This window comes from Oryzias latipes, chromosome 18, assembly GCF_002234675.1.
Source record: "Oryzias latipes chromosome 18, ASM223467v1".
NCBI classification, from domain to species: domain Eukaryota; kingdom Metazoa; phylum Chordata; class Actinopteri; order Beloniformes; family Adrianichthyidae; genus Oryzias; species Oryzias latipes.
The window spans coordinates 12,205,080-12,218,772 of record NC_019876.2 but is presented as its reverse complement, the minus strand read 5'-3'; the positions used below and the strand labels follow the sequence as shown (position 1 = coordinate 12,218,772).

The following is a 13,693-nucleotide window of genomic DNA, read 5'->3' as shown; positions in this document are numbered from 1 at the left end:
ACACGTGTCGCTGTACCAGATTTCTGCTGCCAGAGAGCGTGTGGAGTCATGCATGTCCAATTAGAGGGGGCTGTACATTAGTGGAGGAAAGAGATGTGCAGACTGTGGTGGAACTGTAGTGTTGAAAGGAAAGACTCTGGTCTGAAAGCTGCTGGATGTGGCAGAGCAGTCGGGTCCTGGCCTGAATATGGAGCAAACGGGTACAATTCCAAGATTTAAAAAAGGTTTTTGGTCCAAAAAAATGAAATAGTATCATTATATCATGCATCAGTGCCTAATCCATTGTGTTAAATCTACCTTATGAATAACTTTTGTGTAATAATTAGCTTTTGTGGCTTTGAATGCATTCAGTGTACTTAGCATATCTGTTCCTGATTCAAAACAATTCGAATAAAGGAATGGTCAGAAATGCCATTTTCAGCTTATTTTCTCTATATATGTCCTCCCTCATCCGAAAAATGTTACAAGAACATGTTAAAAACAACAAAAACACAATTTTCATCGCAGTGGGTCTTTAAAGGACACTTTAGTTTGGATTAAACTGACAGTTTTGGGGTCGGCAAATGAGAGGACAAATACCGAGATTGATAACTTAGACCGACCATTTTTGGTTGCATTTTCCAGCTTTTGCGCCACTCACCCTAATAAAGTCCTTTAAAAGGTTGTTTGATCTTTAATCAAATTTAAAAGTCTGTGTTTAATGTAAAAAAGCAAAAGATATCAAAAAGTTCCTTGAAACCAGACTGAAATTAAAAACTTAGACCTTTTAGTTGTCCCACATCTAGATATGTGGAAAAGGTTTTTCTCATTTGACCCATCCCCTGGCGAGCCGTAGGCTACTGTCACTGCCGCGCGTGGGAACCCTTTGGTGCTTTAACCCCTCAATGCTGAGTGTCAAGCAGGGAGGCATCGGATCCCATCTTTAGGGTCTTTCGTTTGACTCCTCCGTGGGTTTGAATTGCACGACCTTCCAGTTTCAGGGCGGACATTCTACCAGTTGGTCAACTTTGCTTAACGGCAATCAAGAAAAGTGGGAATTTGTTTCCTAAAAATATCTGATCTACTGAGGAAGCATATCAGAGTGATTGAATGATTAGGACATGTAACTACTCAGCTTTTTATTTTTCAACGTCCTAGTAGCCAATTTGTTTTTGTTTGTCCACATTAAGTTTAGGCACATGTCTTCAACTGGACAACCTTTCTCCCAGCATCTGTTCTAAAGATGTTCATTAGGGTACGTTTTGTGCTTATATCAACAGAAGTGGAGGAGGAAAACTCCAGAATCAGCAGATTCCCACCAACTTTTAGACTATATGCACTTTAGGACCAGCTTACTTTCCCCAGGCTTTTTGTGGTCGTCTAATTTGTGTCTGGAACGCTTTACTTCCTAAACTGTCTGTCAAGACCACTTAAGTTTACTGCAGAATATCCAGCAGGTCTCCAGGTATCCAAGTACTTTCATGTACCATGTACCTGGCTTAGTGCTGGTTTTATCTAACTGGTGTTTGATTTGTCTGTTTTTGAATTAATGGATGCCTCCTAATACATCTGTCTGCACAATTTGTGCGCATCTAAAATATATTGGAACAGCCATTTGTCTAAAAATAAAAGCAAATCAAATTGCTTCTGAGTTTGGGGCAGTCGGGGTGACGCTGAGGGAAGATGGACGAATCAGCAAATATCAGGGCTCTTGATGTTGCTGTGGATTAAGAGAAAAACGATTTGTGGAAAACCATCAGGGAAAAAGAAAAAATAAAGGCCAACCAGGACCGAACAACGTGCTCCTTTCCTGTGTTTTATTTAGCCTGACTGTGAGCTTTTGTTCAGCAGCCGCACCAACTTAATGGCCTCTCCAGGGATTTTAACACCCCATTCAAACCTCTAAAGCTTTTCTGTAAACAGTCATTCTGTAAAAGAAATCTCTCATTATCTTCTATTCAAACCAAGCGCCAGGTTTTGCAGCAGGAGGTGGGAACGGGAAGAACACCATTATTTCAGTCAACCAAAAATTCTTTTTTTTTTTTTTTTTTTTTTTTGTCAAACCTAACAGCAAACCCTCAGAGGAGCACAGGAACTCCTCAGGAGAGGCGTGCGCACCATGTCTTGCTCGGGGCAGGCTAGGATTAAAAGTGAATCTATGTCTTTATAAAGAAATTATCTTTGAAATTCCTGCCTTCAACATATCTGTTTATTTGTATTTATTCCCATGAGTTTACTAATTAAGGGGAACATTTGTATTTTAATAGACTCATGATCCTGGAAATGTTTAAGAGCAATTTGGCTGTCAGATGGAAGACAAGAAACGTGATGAATCCTGCTGAGAACTTTGATCTTGGCTAAAAACGGCAGCAGAAAGGTTGTTAAGACTCTGGAATCAGTCTGAACGAGGACACGCACAGGGAAATTTGTGCCGGAAGTTTAAGGAACATCACACAGCCTGATCGCTGGTGTTTTGTCAGCTGCTCCTCACATTTTACCTGTTTCTAATGTCAGTGAAACTTTTTCCTGCTTTTTCAAACTCAATAAGCAGATGAGTTGAAGCAAATAAATCAGATTAGTTTGCTTGTTTCAAAACAAACACGACTATAGATTTAGTAAAATAGCATTTAATTGCAAGAAAAGGTTCAAAACCCCAAAAAACTCGTATGCATATTGTTTTAGCAAATATTAACATAAGGCAATAAAGTACAGAAAACTTTTCATTTTTTCAACCCCCCATAACCTGTACATGGAGGCTGTTCAAGTGAGAAGTGCATGCTCCATGTATGCAGCCTGACTGTTAGAAATTCTGAAATTAGGCGGAGCGTAGTTTGTATAGGCGTCCTACAGGCATCCTACGAGTACTTTGGTATCACCAACATACCTCGAGTGTTCAGTTTTTGCATCCAGTCACTAAGGAGTCAGTGCACGCACCTCACTAATGACTAGAGTGTGGCATTACGGCACCGTACAACAGCAACACCCATATGTTATAAGTGCGTGTAGCTTACATTAACCTTAAAATTACTTCATGATACACTTACCACACCCACAGCAATGGTACATTCCACACAAGCCACAAGGGAACTGCAACACACACCAGAACTGCTTTTTAAGATGCTGCTCATCTCTACAACCCAAAAACCTGCAGCACCAAAAAACTGAAACACATACAGTCAGAGTACATTTTTAGTCCTCATTTAACTTTAAATGTTGGGGTAGAAACTGGTGTTAATGGGGACGTAGCATTTTGGTCTTGGGATCTGTTGTCACAGGTGAGCATCAAGTCCTCACGTCTGTCTTCTCTCAGGTCTTTCTTTTTTCTACCCGTTTTTTCCTTTCTGGAAAGGTCATGAGTTGTTGATGCCATATTCAGCTCAGATAGCAAAAAGCCAGAGTTAAAAAATCAGCCCAATTCATGCCAGTAGGTGAGATCTCAGATATTTATTAATGCAATCAGCTACCTTTTAACATAATGGTTAAGAGCAGCTGTTTGATTGACATATAAGAGCCTGGAAAATCCGTGTGACAAAACAAGAACCCATCAACCTTGGAACCTAAGCAACTATGATGATTTTATTCAGAATAAATTGTTTAAAAAACACTGAATATTAATTGCACGTTTTGTTTTAGCTGTTAAAAATTAAAGCATCTCACATTTTCACCCTGACTGGTCCATCTGAGTCACCCTTGTCATGTGATCCATTAAAGCAAATGAGCAGGCATGATGCACATTTCTTTTTTCTTGTTGTGCAATAAAGATGCAAAGTAACAGCTTGCGTGTTTGTGCGGGTTGTAAGGCATTGGCGGCTCTCTCCTGTGACATGGGTCAGCCTGAAGTCAACCGAGCACTGAAACTGAGAGGAAACAAATAAGACTGGATTAATGTTTCATAAGTTTAGTCTGCAGGTGCAAATGAGTTTTTTTTTTGTGGCTTAAGTGAGGCCTTAGGAACACTGTGGAGAAAAAAGTGACCTATCTCTTAGGATCGCGGTGCTTTAACAGATTCATGAAGTCATTAGTCTCACACATAACACACCCAGAGGCTGTTTGGCTTCATATTTAGTATTTTCTGTTCATGTGCTCCCTGCTGTTAGGTAAAAAACGGCAGGATTCTGCACAAACATGCTGTTTATGGGTCCAAGTCCGTGGGTCACGCTAATTAAATCCTTTCTTAATTTAACGGTCCAATTACCAGAGGGAGGTCAACACAGAGCCTTAAGAGTTTTCTTTTTTTTGCAAGCGTTACAATATAAGAGTAATGTCTTCAATTGCATCAGTGTCCTGTTCATTTAAAAAGGCTCCACTTATCACCATTATGCTAATAGGGAGCTCTATTAGCATAATGGTGTGTCATTATAAATGATGAAAGGAAGAACACGTGTGATTTTAATAAATGTTTTTGCAGCCTCTTTTCCTCTTGGTCCATCTGTTTTCACTGAGTCTTCATGTGTGGTCGGATTCATCATAGACCAACCAATTGAAGTGACAAAATTTCAAACAGACTCACTCAGTGCAGCTCCTTTGTAAAAAATTTTTTTTTTTTATAAAAAGATTCAATAAATGTTTGATTAAATTTTGATTACAGGTTTTACTTTTAGCCTTAGTCACATGCACAGATATACGGGTGTGGCAGTTTATTTGGGTTGTCCGGGCCCATAGAGGGTCGTAGAGAGAGGAGTGGCTGCATGTTAAGCTACGTTCACACCGCCCTCAGTAACACGCATAAAAGCAACCACTTAGAATAAAAAGTCTTTGCAAATGCAAGTTTCCGGCTTCTGTATTCGAAACTCTCACATTCACACTTGGATTCGCACATTATCAAGCTTCAGACTCAAAATGCGCGGCCATTATACGCATGTTAACAGTTAAACCATCTATCTTGTACGGGGAAATTAATAATTGCAGTTTGTGCCTGGCTGAAGTTTTATGACACAAAGTCTTTCATATATCGGAATAAAGCCGTGAAAGAAAAAGCCTGGAGCAAGCTTAACGATATTTGCACCACTTTGACATTTGACCAAGCCTCTTCCAACTGTAGATAGAGGACATGCGCTAGTATCGCATAGCGACAGTCCAGTGTGAACACTGTGTGCCATTTGCGTGTTCAAGACTTGTAAGTCCACCTTAAGAGACGTCATATAAATGGAATCTATCATTGCTGTACGTGTGGTAGTGCATCGTGACATGTTCTTAGGGATAATGGAAGTTGCACATACTTTAGAAGTATGACCGAAGCTTTCGTACTGCACCCTAATGCCACATTGTAAAGTTAGTCAGGTGCGCAGACTGTCTCCTCACTGCCCGCGCACAAATACTGCACACTTGGGGTGTGCACGTCATACATAAGTGTCTTTAAGACATAAACTCTGCTCTGATTGCTCACTTTCAGGCTGTGTACATAACCATTGTTGTGCGGGTGGTTAGTATATCATGAAGCATTCGTAAGGATATTGTAAGTTACACACATTTATGACGTACGGGTGATGCTGTTGTTCGGTGTCCTTACACCACTCTTTATTAGTTAGTGAGGAACTGGCTCCTTTCTGACCACGCGTGTGAATGCTGCTCCCACGGAGTAAGCAGGTGATTCATAAGTGCCTGTAGGATGCCCACACAAACAAGACTCCGTATAACCTTCTGTCATCTCACCAACTTCACCTTTACTTACCCTTGCTTGTAGTTGGTGTTCACTTTGACCTGTCGCCTGTAAAAAAAAGAACAATGCATGAACATTTTTGCTCTACAAGCTCACCAAGTGGTCTACGATCCTAACATTTTATGTTTGCCACCTGCATGCTCCTCATAGGTTTGCCCCCTTTTTTTTCCAATATACAGCCAGTATTCACCCATAAGTTGTGACCAAAGCATTACAGACCTTGAAAGCTTTTTGAAAAGCTATGCATTTCTATAGCAAGATCTTAATGTGTTGAAAAATATTGTAAACAATTTCATGGTGAGTCCCTGGTGTAAACATGATTCATCTTTGATTTATCTAGTTGCTGCAGAAGAACAAGCACAATTATAGCAAATGTACAACGGCTCAAGTGAACTAAAGATGGCTTTTTTTTTTTCCTCATTTGCATTTCGCATTCGATTCGTTCTCAGGTTACTCCGTCTTCAAAGATCGTTGGTGACCTGGCACAGTTCATGGTGCAGAACAGCCTGACCAGGCAAGAAGTAGAGGAGAGAGCTGACGAGCTGTCTTTCCCCCAGTCTGTGGTGGAGTTCCTCCAGGGGCATGTTGGGATACCGCATGGAGGCTTCCCTGAGCCCTTCCGGTCCAAGGTACTGAAGCTTTTCCTGATATTTTTTTTTTCTTTTCCCTCTTTCCTTGTATTATTAGCACCACTTTCTAATAACGTTTTTTAATTTGAGCCCCAATATGAGTTTAAAGAAAGCTCTTGCTTTCATTTTACCTTCAAGAAACAAAAAAAACACAGGGATTGAAAGGAACATGAACTGATATTCTCCAATCGTCTCTGTCACACTGGCGGTTACACCTGACAGTTGAGTCTCTGACTCAAAAACAATCACTCCTCAGTTCCTTACCTTTTTTCCCATTTCTCGCCTTTCGTTATGCCTACAATGTTAAGGTGGAGGCACATCAGAGCGCAGCTTGAAGTCTTCTTCAGAGATGCATGAACACAAGAAGAAAGACAAAATACGTCAGACTGTTCCAACAACTGTTTGACAGTTGTGACATTTTGACATCTACAAAAAAGAAACTAGACTTTTCTTCAGAACTGATCTGGTGGTCTTCCACATGCAGAGTTTACACGCCGACTGCGGAACATCCTGCAGGAGAAAGACCCTGATCTTTGCAAAGGTCACCTGTTTTGTCTCTCCCTGCAGCAGCCCGTAGTGGATTATTCCAAAAGAGAACATTTCTGGAAATGTTTTAATAACCAGCTCCATCTTTTTATTTTTTTTGCTTTCGCTGTCAGCCTCTTCTTTATCTCATGCTGTTCACTTGGAAGTTGTGGCATTTTAAAACTGTCAATCATCTTGTTTGTGTAGTCATCTGGTTACTCTTTCTTTGTTTACCTCAGTGAAGTCAACTCCTCCTCACTGACACCAAACTCTGAGAGAAGAGATGATCAAATGTTTGTCATTTGGCTTGTAAGGCAGACGCCGTCATTTTCCAGTAACTATCCAAACGTATCCAAAAATCATAAGTCTGTCCGGTTCAATGGATTTATGGGTTTCTAAATTGCTGAAAGATTATCACCAGATGATGCCAGAATACTTTCCAAGTATTTTCTGATATTTCAAAACTCTGGGCCAACCCTGAATCTTGCATGAAACTGCTTTATGAATAAATACTGCACACATTACCTGCTCCCAGAGGTTCCCTCGAATCCTCCATCTGATGCTTTGCTACGCATATTCAAATGTCTGTGAGCTCAAAGAACTCATTCAGACACTTTTTACAGTCATAGATATACTTTTAGGTGCCAGAAACTTTTTCTTACTTCAGCAGGTTTTTGGGATAGCATCAAGCCATTCCATAGATGTTCAAACACAATTAAAGGTTAGGAAAAAAATATTTTTTAATGGTTTTGAAGAACGATTAATTCCTACATTTATCGTTTACCATTTCTGTAGCTCAAAACAGAAACCAATTTCCCTGATGTTTACAGTGGAATAAAAATGTCCCCCTTGTTGGAAAGAAGAGTATAGGCAGGAAATTACTCATTTCTTGGGCTGCCAATCACTGTCAAAATACTGTGATGATTTGATTTAAACTTTAAACATCAATTTATTTTTTTAATTTCTATTTTGAAACCCATGTTTTGGTTATAAAAATTGCTCCTGCCCAGGTGTTGGACAAACTCTTTTAGCTCCACGTGCTATCAAACTTTAGTCTCTCACATAGAGAAAGCAGTAAATGGAGAAGCAAAGTACTTTTTTTTTGTCTTTTTTTTTTGCAGTTGTCTCTACTATGTGTCAGTGGCTGGACATCCAACTTCCCTGAAGCAGTCTGTCAAATGCATCAATAAAGGAAAATATGTGTCTTATCATTTTGGAACACAAAAAGATTACAAAATAATATAGTCTTAAATATATTTTTCCACTAAGGAGGAAAAAGTTATTTTGAAGGAAAATGTATTTGTGGGTTGAACATTTTTTAAGAAAAGATTGATCAGATGCAGATTATTCAATTGTTGTTTTTTTCCGTTTTTTTCTTCTTCCAGAAACTGCAAAAGTGAAAAACAGTTCATTGTGTTGCTTAAGAGATTTGGCAGAAAAAAATTTAATCAAAAGAACATGAGGCGATTTGCTGCATAAACACAAGACTGAACATAGTTGAACTTTAAAAAAAACAGATTTCAAACCTTACAGAAAAATTAATGCATGGGTTTGATTAATCAATTTGGATTTTTTAAATTGAAGATCTATTTGATTATTCTGTTTCTTTAAACCTTTTAAAACTCTTAAAATTTAAACGAAAAATAAGCAGCCATGAAATGTAATCAAAGCAGCCCCTCCCTGCAGACATAGACACCCCAGGTCGCTCCATGTCTCACACTTCAACAGGGCTTACTGTTTGCACACTCTTCTGCTAGTTCACAGCCCCAACCTAGGAACAAGAATGAAGAGTGATGCTAAAGCTATCCAGTCGCACAGCGGATCATTGTCATCTGCAAGTAAATGCATCAGAATGGAGCAGAGCAGGGAGTTTGTTGCCCACCCCGCGTATTTTATATGTCACAAATACCGTATTTTCCGGACAATAAGTCGTTCCGGAGTATAAGTCGCACCAGCCCAAAAATGCATTATAAAGTAGAAAAAACACAGATAAGTCGCATTTTGACGGGAAATTTATTTGACAAAATCTAAGACCAAGAACTAATAACTTGCACAACCTCATATGGCACAATATTAGCAGACTGTTTATCTCATAATTTCACAGTAATGCTTTCTCATACTTATTTATTTATTCCTTTCATGAAGCATCATTGGCCAACTAATACTCTGTTTTCATCCTGTATTTGTAGAAACAGTTGTCATTTTTATTGCATTTCTGAATCTATGAAATCATCGGAAAATAGAATATTATGTTGTTAGCCTTCAAGATCTTACTGTAAAAAAAAGTTTGCTGATTCTCTGAGTCACTTAACATACTCTTAACACTTAACATACCTCATACATCAAATTGACCCAGGAACATCATTTCTGTTCCTCACAAATTAACATAACAGGAGGGTTAACAATGTATTTATTTCAATTTAGTTCTAATAAGTCGCTGCGGAGTATAAGTCGCCAAACTATGAAAAAAAGGGCGACTTATAGTCCGGAAAATACGGTACAATCTTTTTTAAACTGCAGTTTTTCGTCTGCTCCAGATTCACAATTTAACAAAAAAAAACGTGTGCAATTTTTAGCCTATTTTCCTTTAATACATGTCCTCTATATCATATAAAATGCCACAAGAACATGTTACAAACAGCAAAAACATTCATAGATGCGAGGTGCCTCAGAGGAGGAGGTTTTAAGGAATGGTTGACCGTCTCTAAGGCAGCTCTCGCACAAACAAACTGTGTGATTAATGGCTTTGCTGCAGCTCTCTTATCTGCATATTTCCTTGATGCCATTCAGCTCTCTGTACTGGAAACTCAGTGTTGCATTGACGATGTTCCATGTGTGTTGTGATGATCAGACCCTTTAGGTAAATGCAATCACTTTAATAAGAAAAGTGTGAGTTCACAGAAAGAACACCAGACAATTAAAATGAGTCACACACAAAGCAGCAGAGGTTATTCTGCTTTTATGCTCTTGAGCTTAAATGTCAACAATTACATTCTTATAAAATGTGCTTTTAATCTGTTCTAACTAATTTAAGGTCGTAACTATAAAAGTAACATTCTCTGTGGTAGAAGCTAGAAGATAAACCTGTCTCAAAAACAGTTATAGGGTATATAAATGCTTCTGCATCATTTAGACAAGATGTGTAAAGTTGGAGTTATTATTAAATTAAAGGTCAGCAGACATTTTTTCTTCACATGCTGGCGTCCTAGAATCAAACCCACTAATATAAACAAAAATTGTGATCTGGTGGGGGATTTAGGAATCCCGTTGTAAAGTTTGAAGTCTGGAAAAGGTTTGATTGATGTCAAACTCTGAAGGGGTGTCTTCATTTCTGGTCTTGTGATTTCACATGCTCTTTTCTTCTGGTTATCTGCCTTAAGGGCTCCACATACTCCACAAGATCACAGACCTTTTTTCATTGTCTCCAGAACAACTGTTGGGATCAGTCTTTCAAACTCTACAAGCATTCCAGCTGCAGCAAGTCACATGACTTTGCAGTGACGCCGCTGGATTGCCTTTGCATGGTTACCACTAAAGACGAGTGGTTGCTATGAGTATTCAGAGTAGACAAAAAATGAGAGCAGGGCAAACACGGTTTCTATGGGGAGTAGACAGAACATTTTTTATGAGATTATTTTTGTTTTGTTTTGTCTACTTTTGCTTTGATTTTTTTTTTTGCCTGTTTTCCACGTCCGCTTCAAAGCTCTTAAAAATGACAGTTCCTGACTAAAAAAACATAAAATAAAATAAAACGAGAAAGAAAGTTCTGCCTATGCTTTCTAGGGAACTGCTGGAAACTTGCATCACTGGAAGAGCTAAAACATAGTTAGTGTATAGTATAAACTGTGAAATATCTGATCTTTTCTCTTTTTACTCTCCCCATTCCAGGTGCTGAAGTCCCTCCCCCGTATAGAAGGTCGTCCTGGTGCTTCTCTCCCATCAATGGATTTCGAGGCTCTGGAGGCGGGGCTCCGAGAGGCGCACGTTGATGAGATCACCCCTGAGGATGTGATGTCGGCAGCAATGTACCCTAAAGTCTTCCAAGAGTTCAAGGAGTTTACAGGTGAGCTGGGGCACTGGTGACAGATGGTAGTCCATTTTCACCATTGACTGTGTATGAGAACTGGACAGTAAGTGTGACGTCACCCACAGAAAATGGTTCACTGTTCAATTCAGTTACCATTTGGTGCACTGTTTACTGACATCATCGTGGAGACTTAAGGCAGAAACATTTAAGTTTATAGCGGCCATGCCTACAGACTTTTAATTTGAAGTCTATCAGTATGCAAAGTAAGCTAGGTGCTCCTGGTGTTGTGCACTTTGTGAAGAGAAAATGTTTACAAGTAAACAGTTTGTTTTTAGTTTTATTGCTTGGACTCTGAGTATGACAAAATCAGTGTCATTTTTTATCCCTAAATCAAATCTAATAAGCAAAATTCATGAAAATTCTAAAAAAAAAAGATAATTTAATTGGATGAACAAATGTACCAGCAAGAACCAATTAAATTATTGAGAAGACATCTTAATGTGTTAATCACATTTTTATCATAATCCCTTTGTGCGTTTTATTTTGACCACATGAGTAACAGGACACATCTAATGATGAGATTTTTATTGTGCATTTAAACATAATTTACTGTTAGAAGGTTAAAAAAAAGGAAGAAATTGGTCATCCCACTGCAGTCCGAAGGTAGACGTTAAGCGAGACACGACTGATGTTGGAGATCGAAAACTGAGGCTCCCAGAGGAGTTCTTCCCCGACTGAAGCTGCAGCAGACGCTCAGCACCTGGATTAACCTGAGCTTTATTACTGCTTTGAAAAGGAAGACAGTGGCTGCCGTAAACTGCTGTTGCCCCCGTGTGAGGGTGTTTAATTAGCGCGTAGTCGTTTCTTTGCTCCTGCGGTGAAGAATGCACACGGCCATGAACCTAATCTCTGCAGACATTTCTAATTACACTTCTGCTTTCAATTACTGTTCACGGGGAAGTTTCTGTTGATTTCACATATTTGTGTGGTGGTTGAGTGTCTGCAACTGTGTTCTACAAGTCTCAAAAAATGATGAGGAAAAACCGCTTTCATATTTTTCATTCAGCAAACTTTGGGCCTGTGGATTGTCTCAGTACCAGGCTGTTCCTGGATGGACCCAAGATCGCAGAAGAATTTGAGGTACAAAAGTCGATACAACACAACGGTTTTATCTGTCAGGCTTCGCTCACACCGCCCTCATCAACGTGCGTTTCAAGCAACAACTTCCAATGAAAGGTCTGCGTAAATGCATGCTTCAGGATTCAGCATTCAAAACTCTCACGTTCATGCGCGCCGACTTAAGTGCTACCATTTTCAGGCTATATATATACAAAACACGCCTCCAGGTCCTTGTGCTATCCTAGGCACCTTAACATTGGGAGTTGGGTCATCTGGACCCACTAGACAGTGCTCTGAACCTTTTCTCTTCAATGATTTGTGATCTTCACTGATGTCCATGATTACATGAAATCTTTCCACCTTTATCCACCTTTGTCATGGTAGGAATAACATGTCAATGTAAGGGTGGGGTCATCTAAGATAGAACAAGGGTTAAACATACATTCTAAGTTAAACCAGGTTGAACTTTGACCAATCAGGGACTCTGATTTGGTAGTGACAAATCATATTTTCAATTTACAGAAGTACCAACCATTTCAAAAGCGATCAGGGAAGAGAAATTAACAATTCCGGCCTGAATTCTAAAGCCTCTTCCAACTGTAGGTGGTGGATGCGAGTTAACAAGTCGTCCCTCCCTGCTTGTCAAGTGTGAACACCAGGGGCTAAACTTGCAATCTCACACTAACCTCCTATACAGGTTGATTTTTTTGTTTTAGTTTTACTGGTTGATAAAATGTTAAAAATGTGTTAGACAGAGGGGAAGTGTACTGCAAAAGCAAAACATAAGTACTCATGAATTATAAAATAAAAATCTCTTACCTATATTTTCATCTTGCAAAAAATAGGAATTTATGTTGAACATTGTTCCAAGGCCTCAAAAGAGAGTAAGAGACATGAGTTTAGAAAACTGTTAACCTAAAAATAAATACTTTAGTGTTTTCACTTAACAATCCACAATGAAACAGCAGAAAAGTCATTTGCTGTGAAATGTTTGTGTGTTTGAGCTGAATTTCAGAATTAATTGCCAGTTAAATGAAAAGCGTAGTGCAGTGAACAAGTGGACTCTTTGTGTGAAGTCAGCTCAGGCAGATGAGCCTGTTGGTTAAAGTTTCTTCAGAACCGTCGACACACTTTAAGCAGAAAGTGCATCCCAGAGCGGAGCGTTTAGAAGAATGACAGGAAAAGGCTGTTTGAGCAAAACGCCGACTGAAGTGTTCAAATCCAGACAAAAGCCTGAATAACAAAAAGACTGTTGAGACGACTGACGGAAAACGTTCCCGCTGATCAAACAGCTGCGGCGTTTCAGGTGACATATGGAGTCCTAATAATCCATAAATAAAACACATTTCATTTTGGGTAAAACTAAAAAGAAAAAAAAGATTTTAGTATATATATATATATATATATATATATATATATATATATATATATATATATATATATATATATATATATATATATATTTTATTTTTTTTTACAAATCAAAGACTAATTGGATACAATGCTGTTGTTTGTTTGTTTTTAATTTGTGTTAATATTATAAACATGTTTACAGTATACATCAAAAAGGATTTTTTTAAAGAGATGTGTTTGTCCTTTAAAATTAGAGGCAATACTTTTAGGTGACATTTTAAACATTTTCTAAGCCTCTTTCTCAGTTTGACAAACTCTTTCTAGTAACAGTGGCTTTACCTTTACCTCTGTTAGCCATGGTATTAAATAATATAGGAATCACTTCTTTACTGCTGCTTAGCC

The 13,693-nt window shown here is 38.7% G+C and overlaps 1 protein-coding gene across 1 annotated transcript in view; it reads left to right on the top strand.

Moving 5' to 3' along the window:
- pc (pyruvate carboxylase) overlaps nt 1-13,693 on the top strand; it is a gene marked incomplete in the record, with an annotated part of 294,475 nt that overhangs the window by 267,960 nt on the left and 12,822 nt on the right. Inside the window, 3 exon segments of the mRNA XM_023965793.1 lie at nt 6,088-6,267; nt 10,681-10,855; nt 11,886-11,959. Coding sequence (XP_023821561.1) covers nt 6,088-6,267; nt 10,681-10,855; nt 11,886-11,959 — 429 coding nt within the window.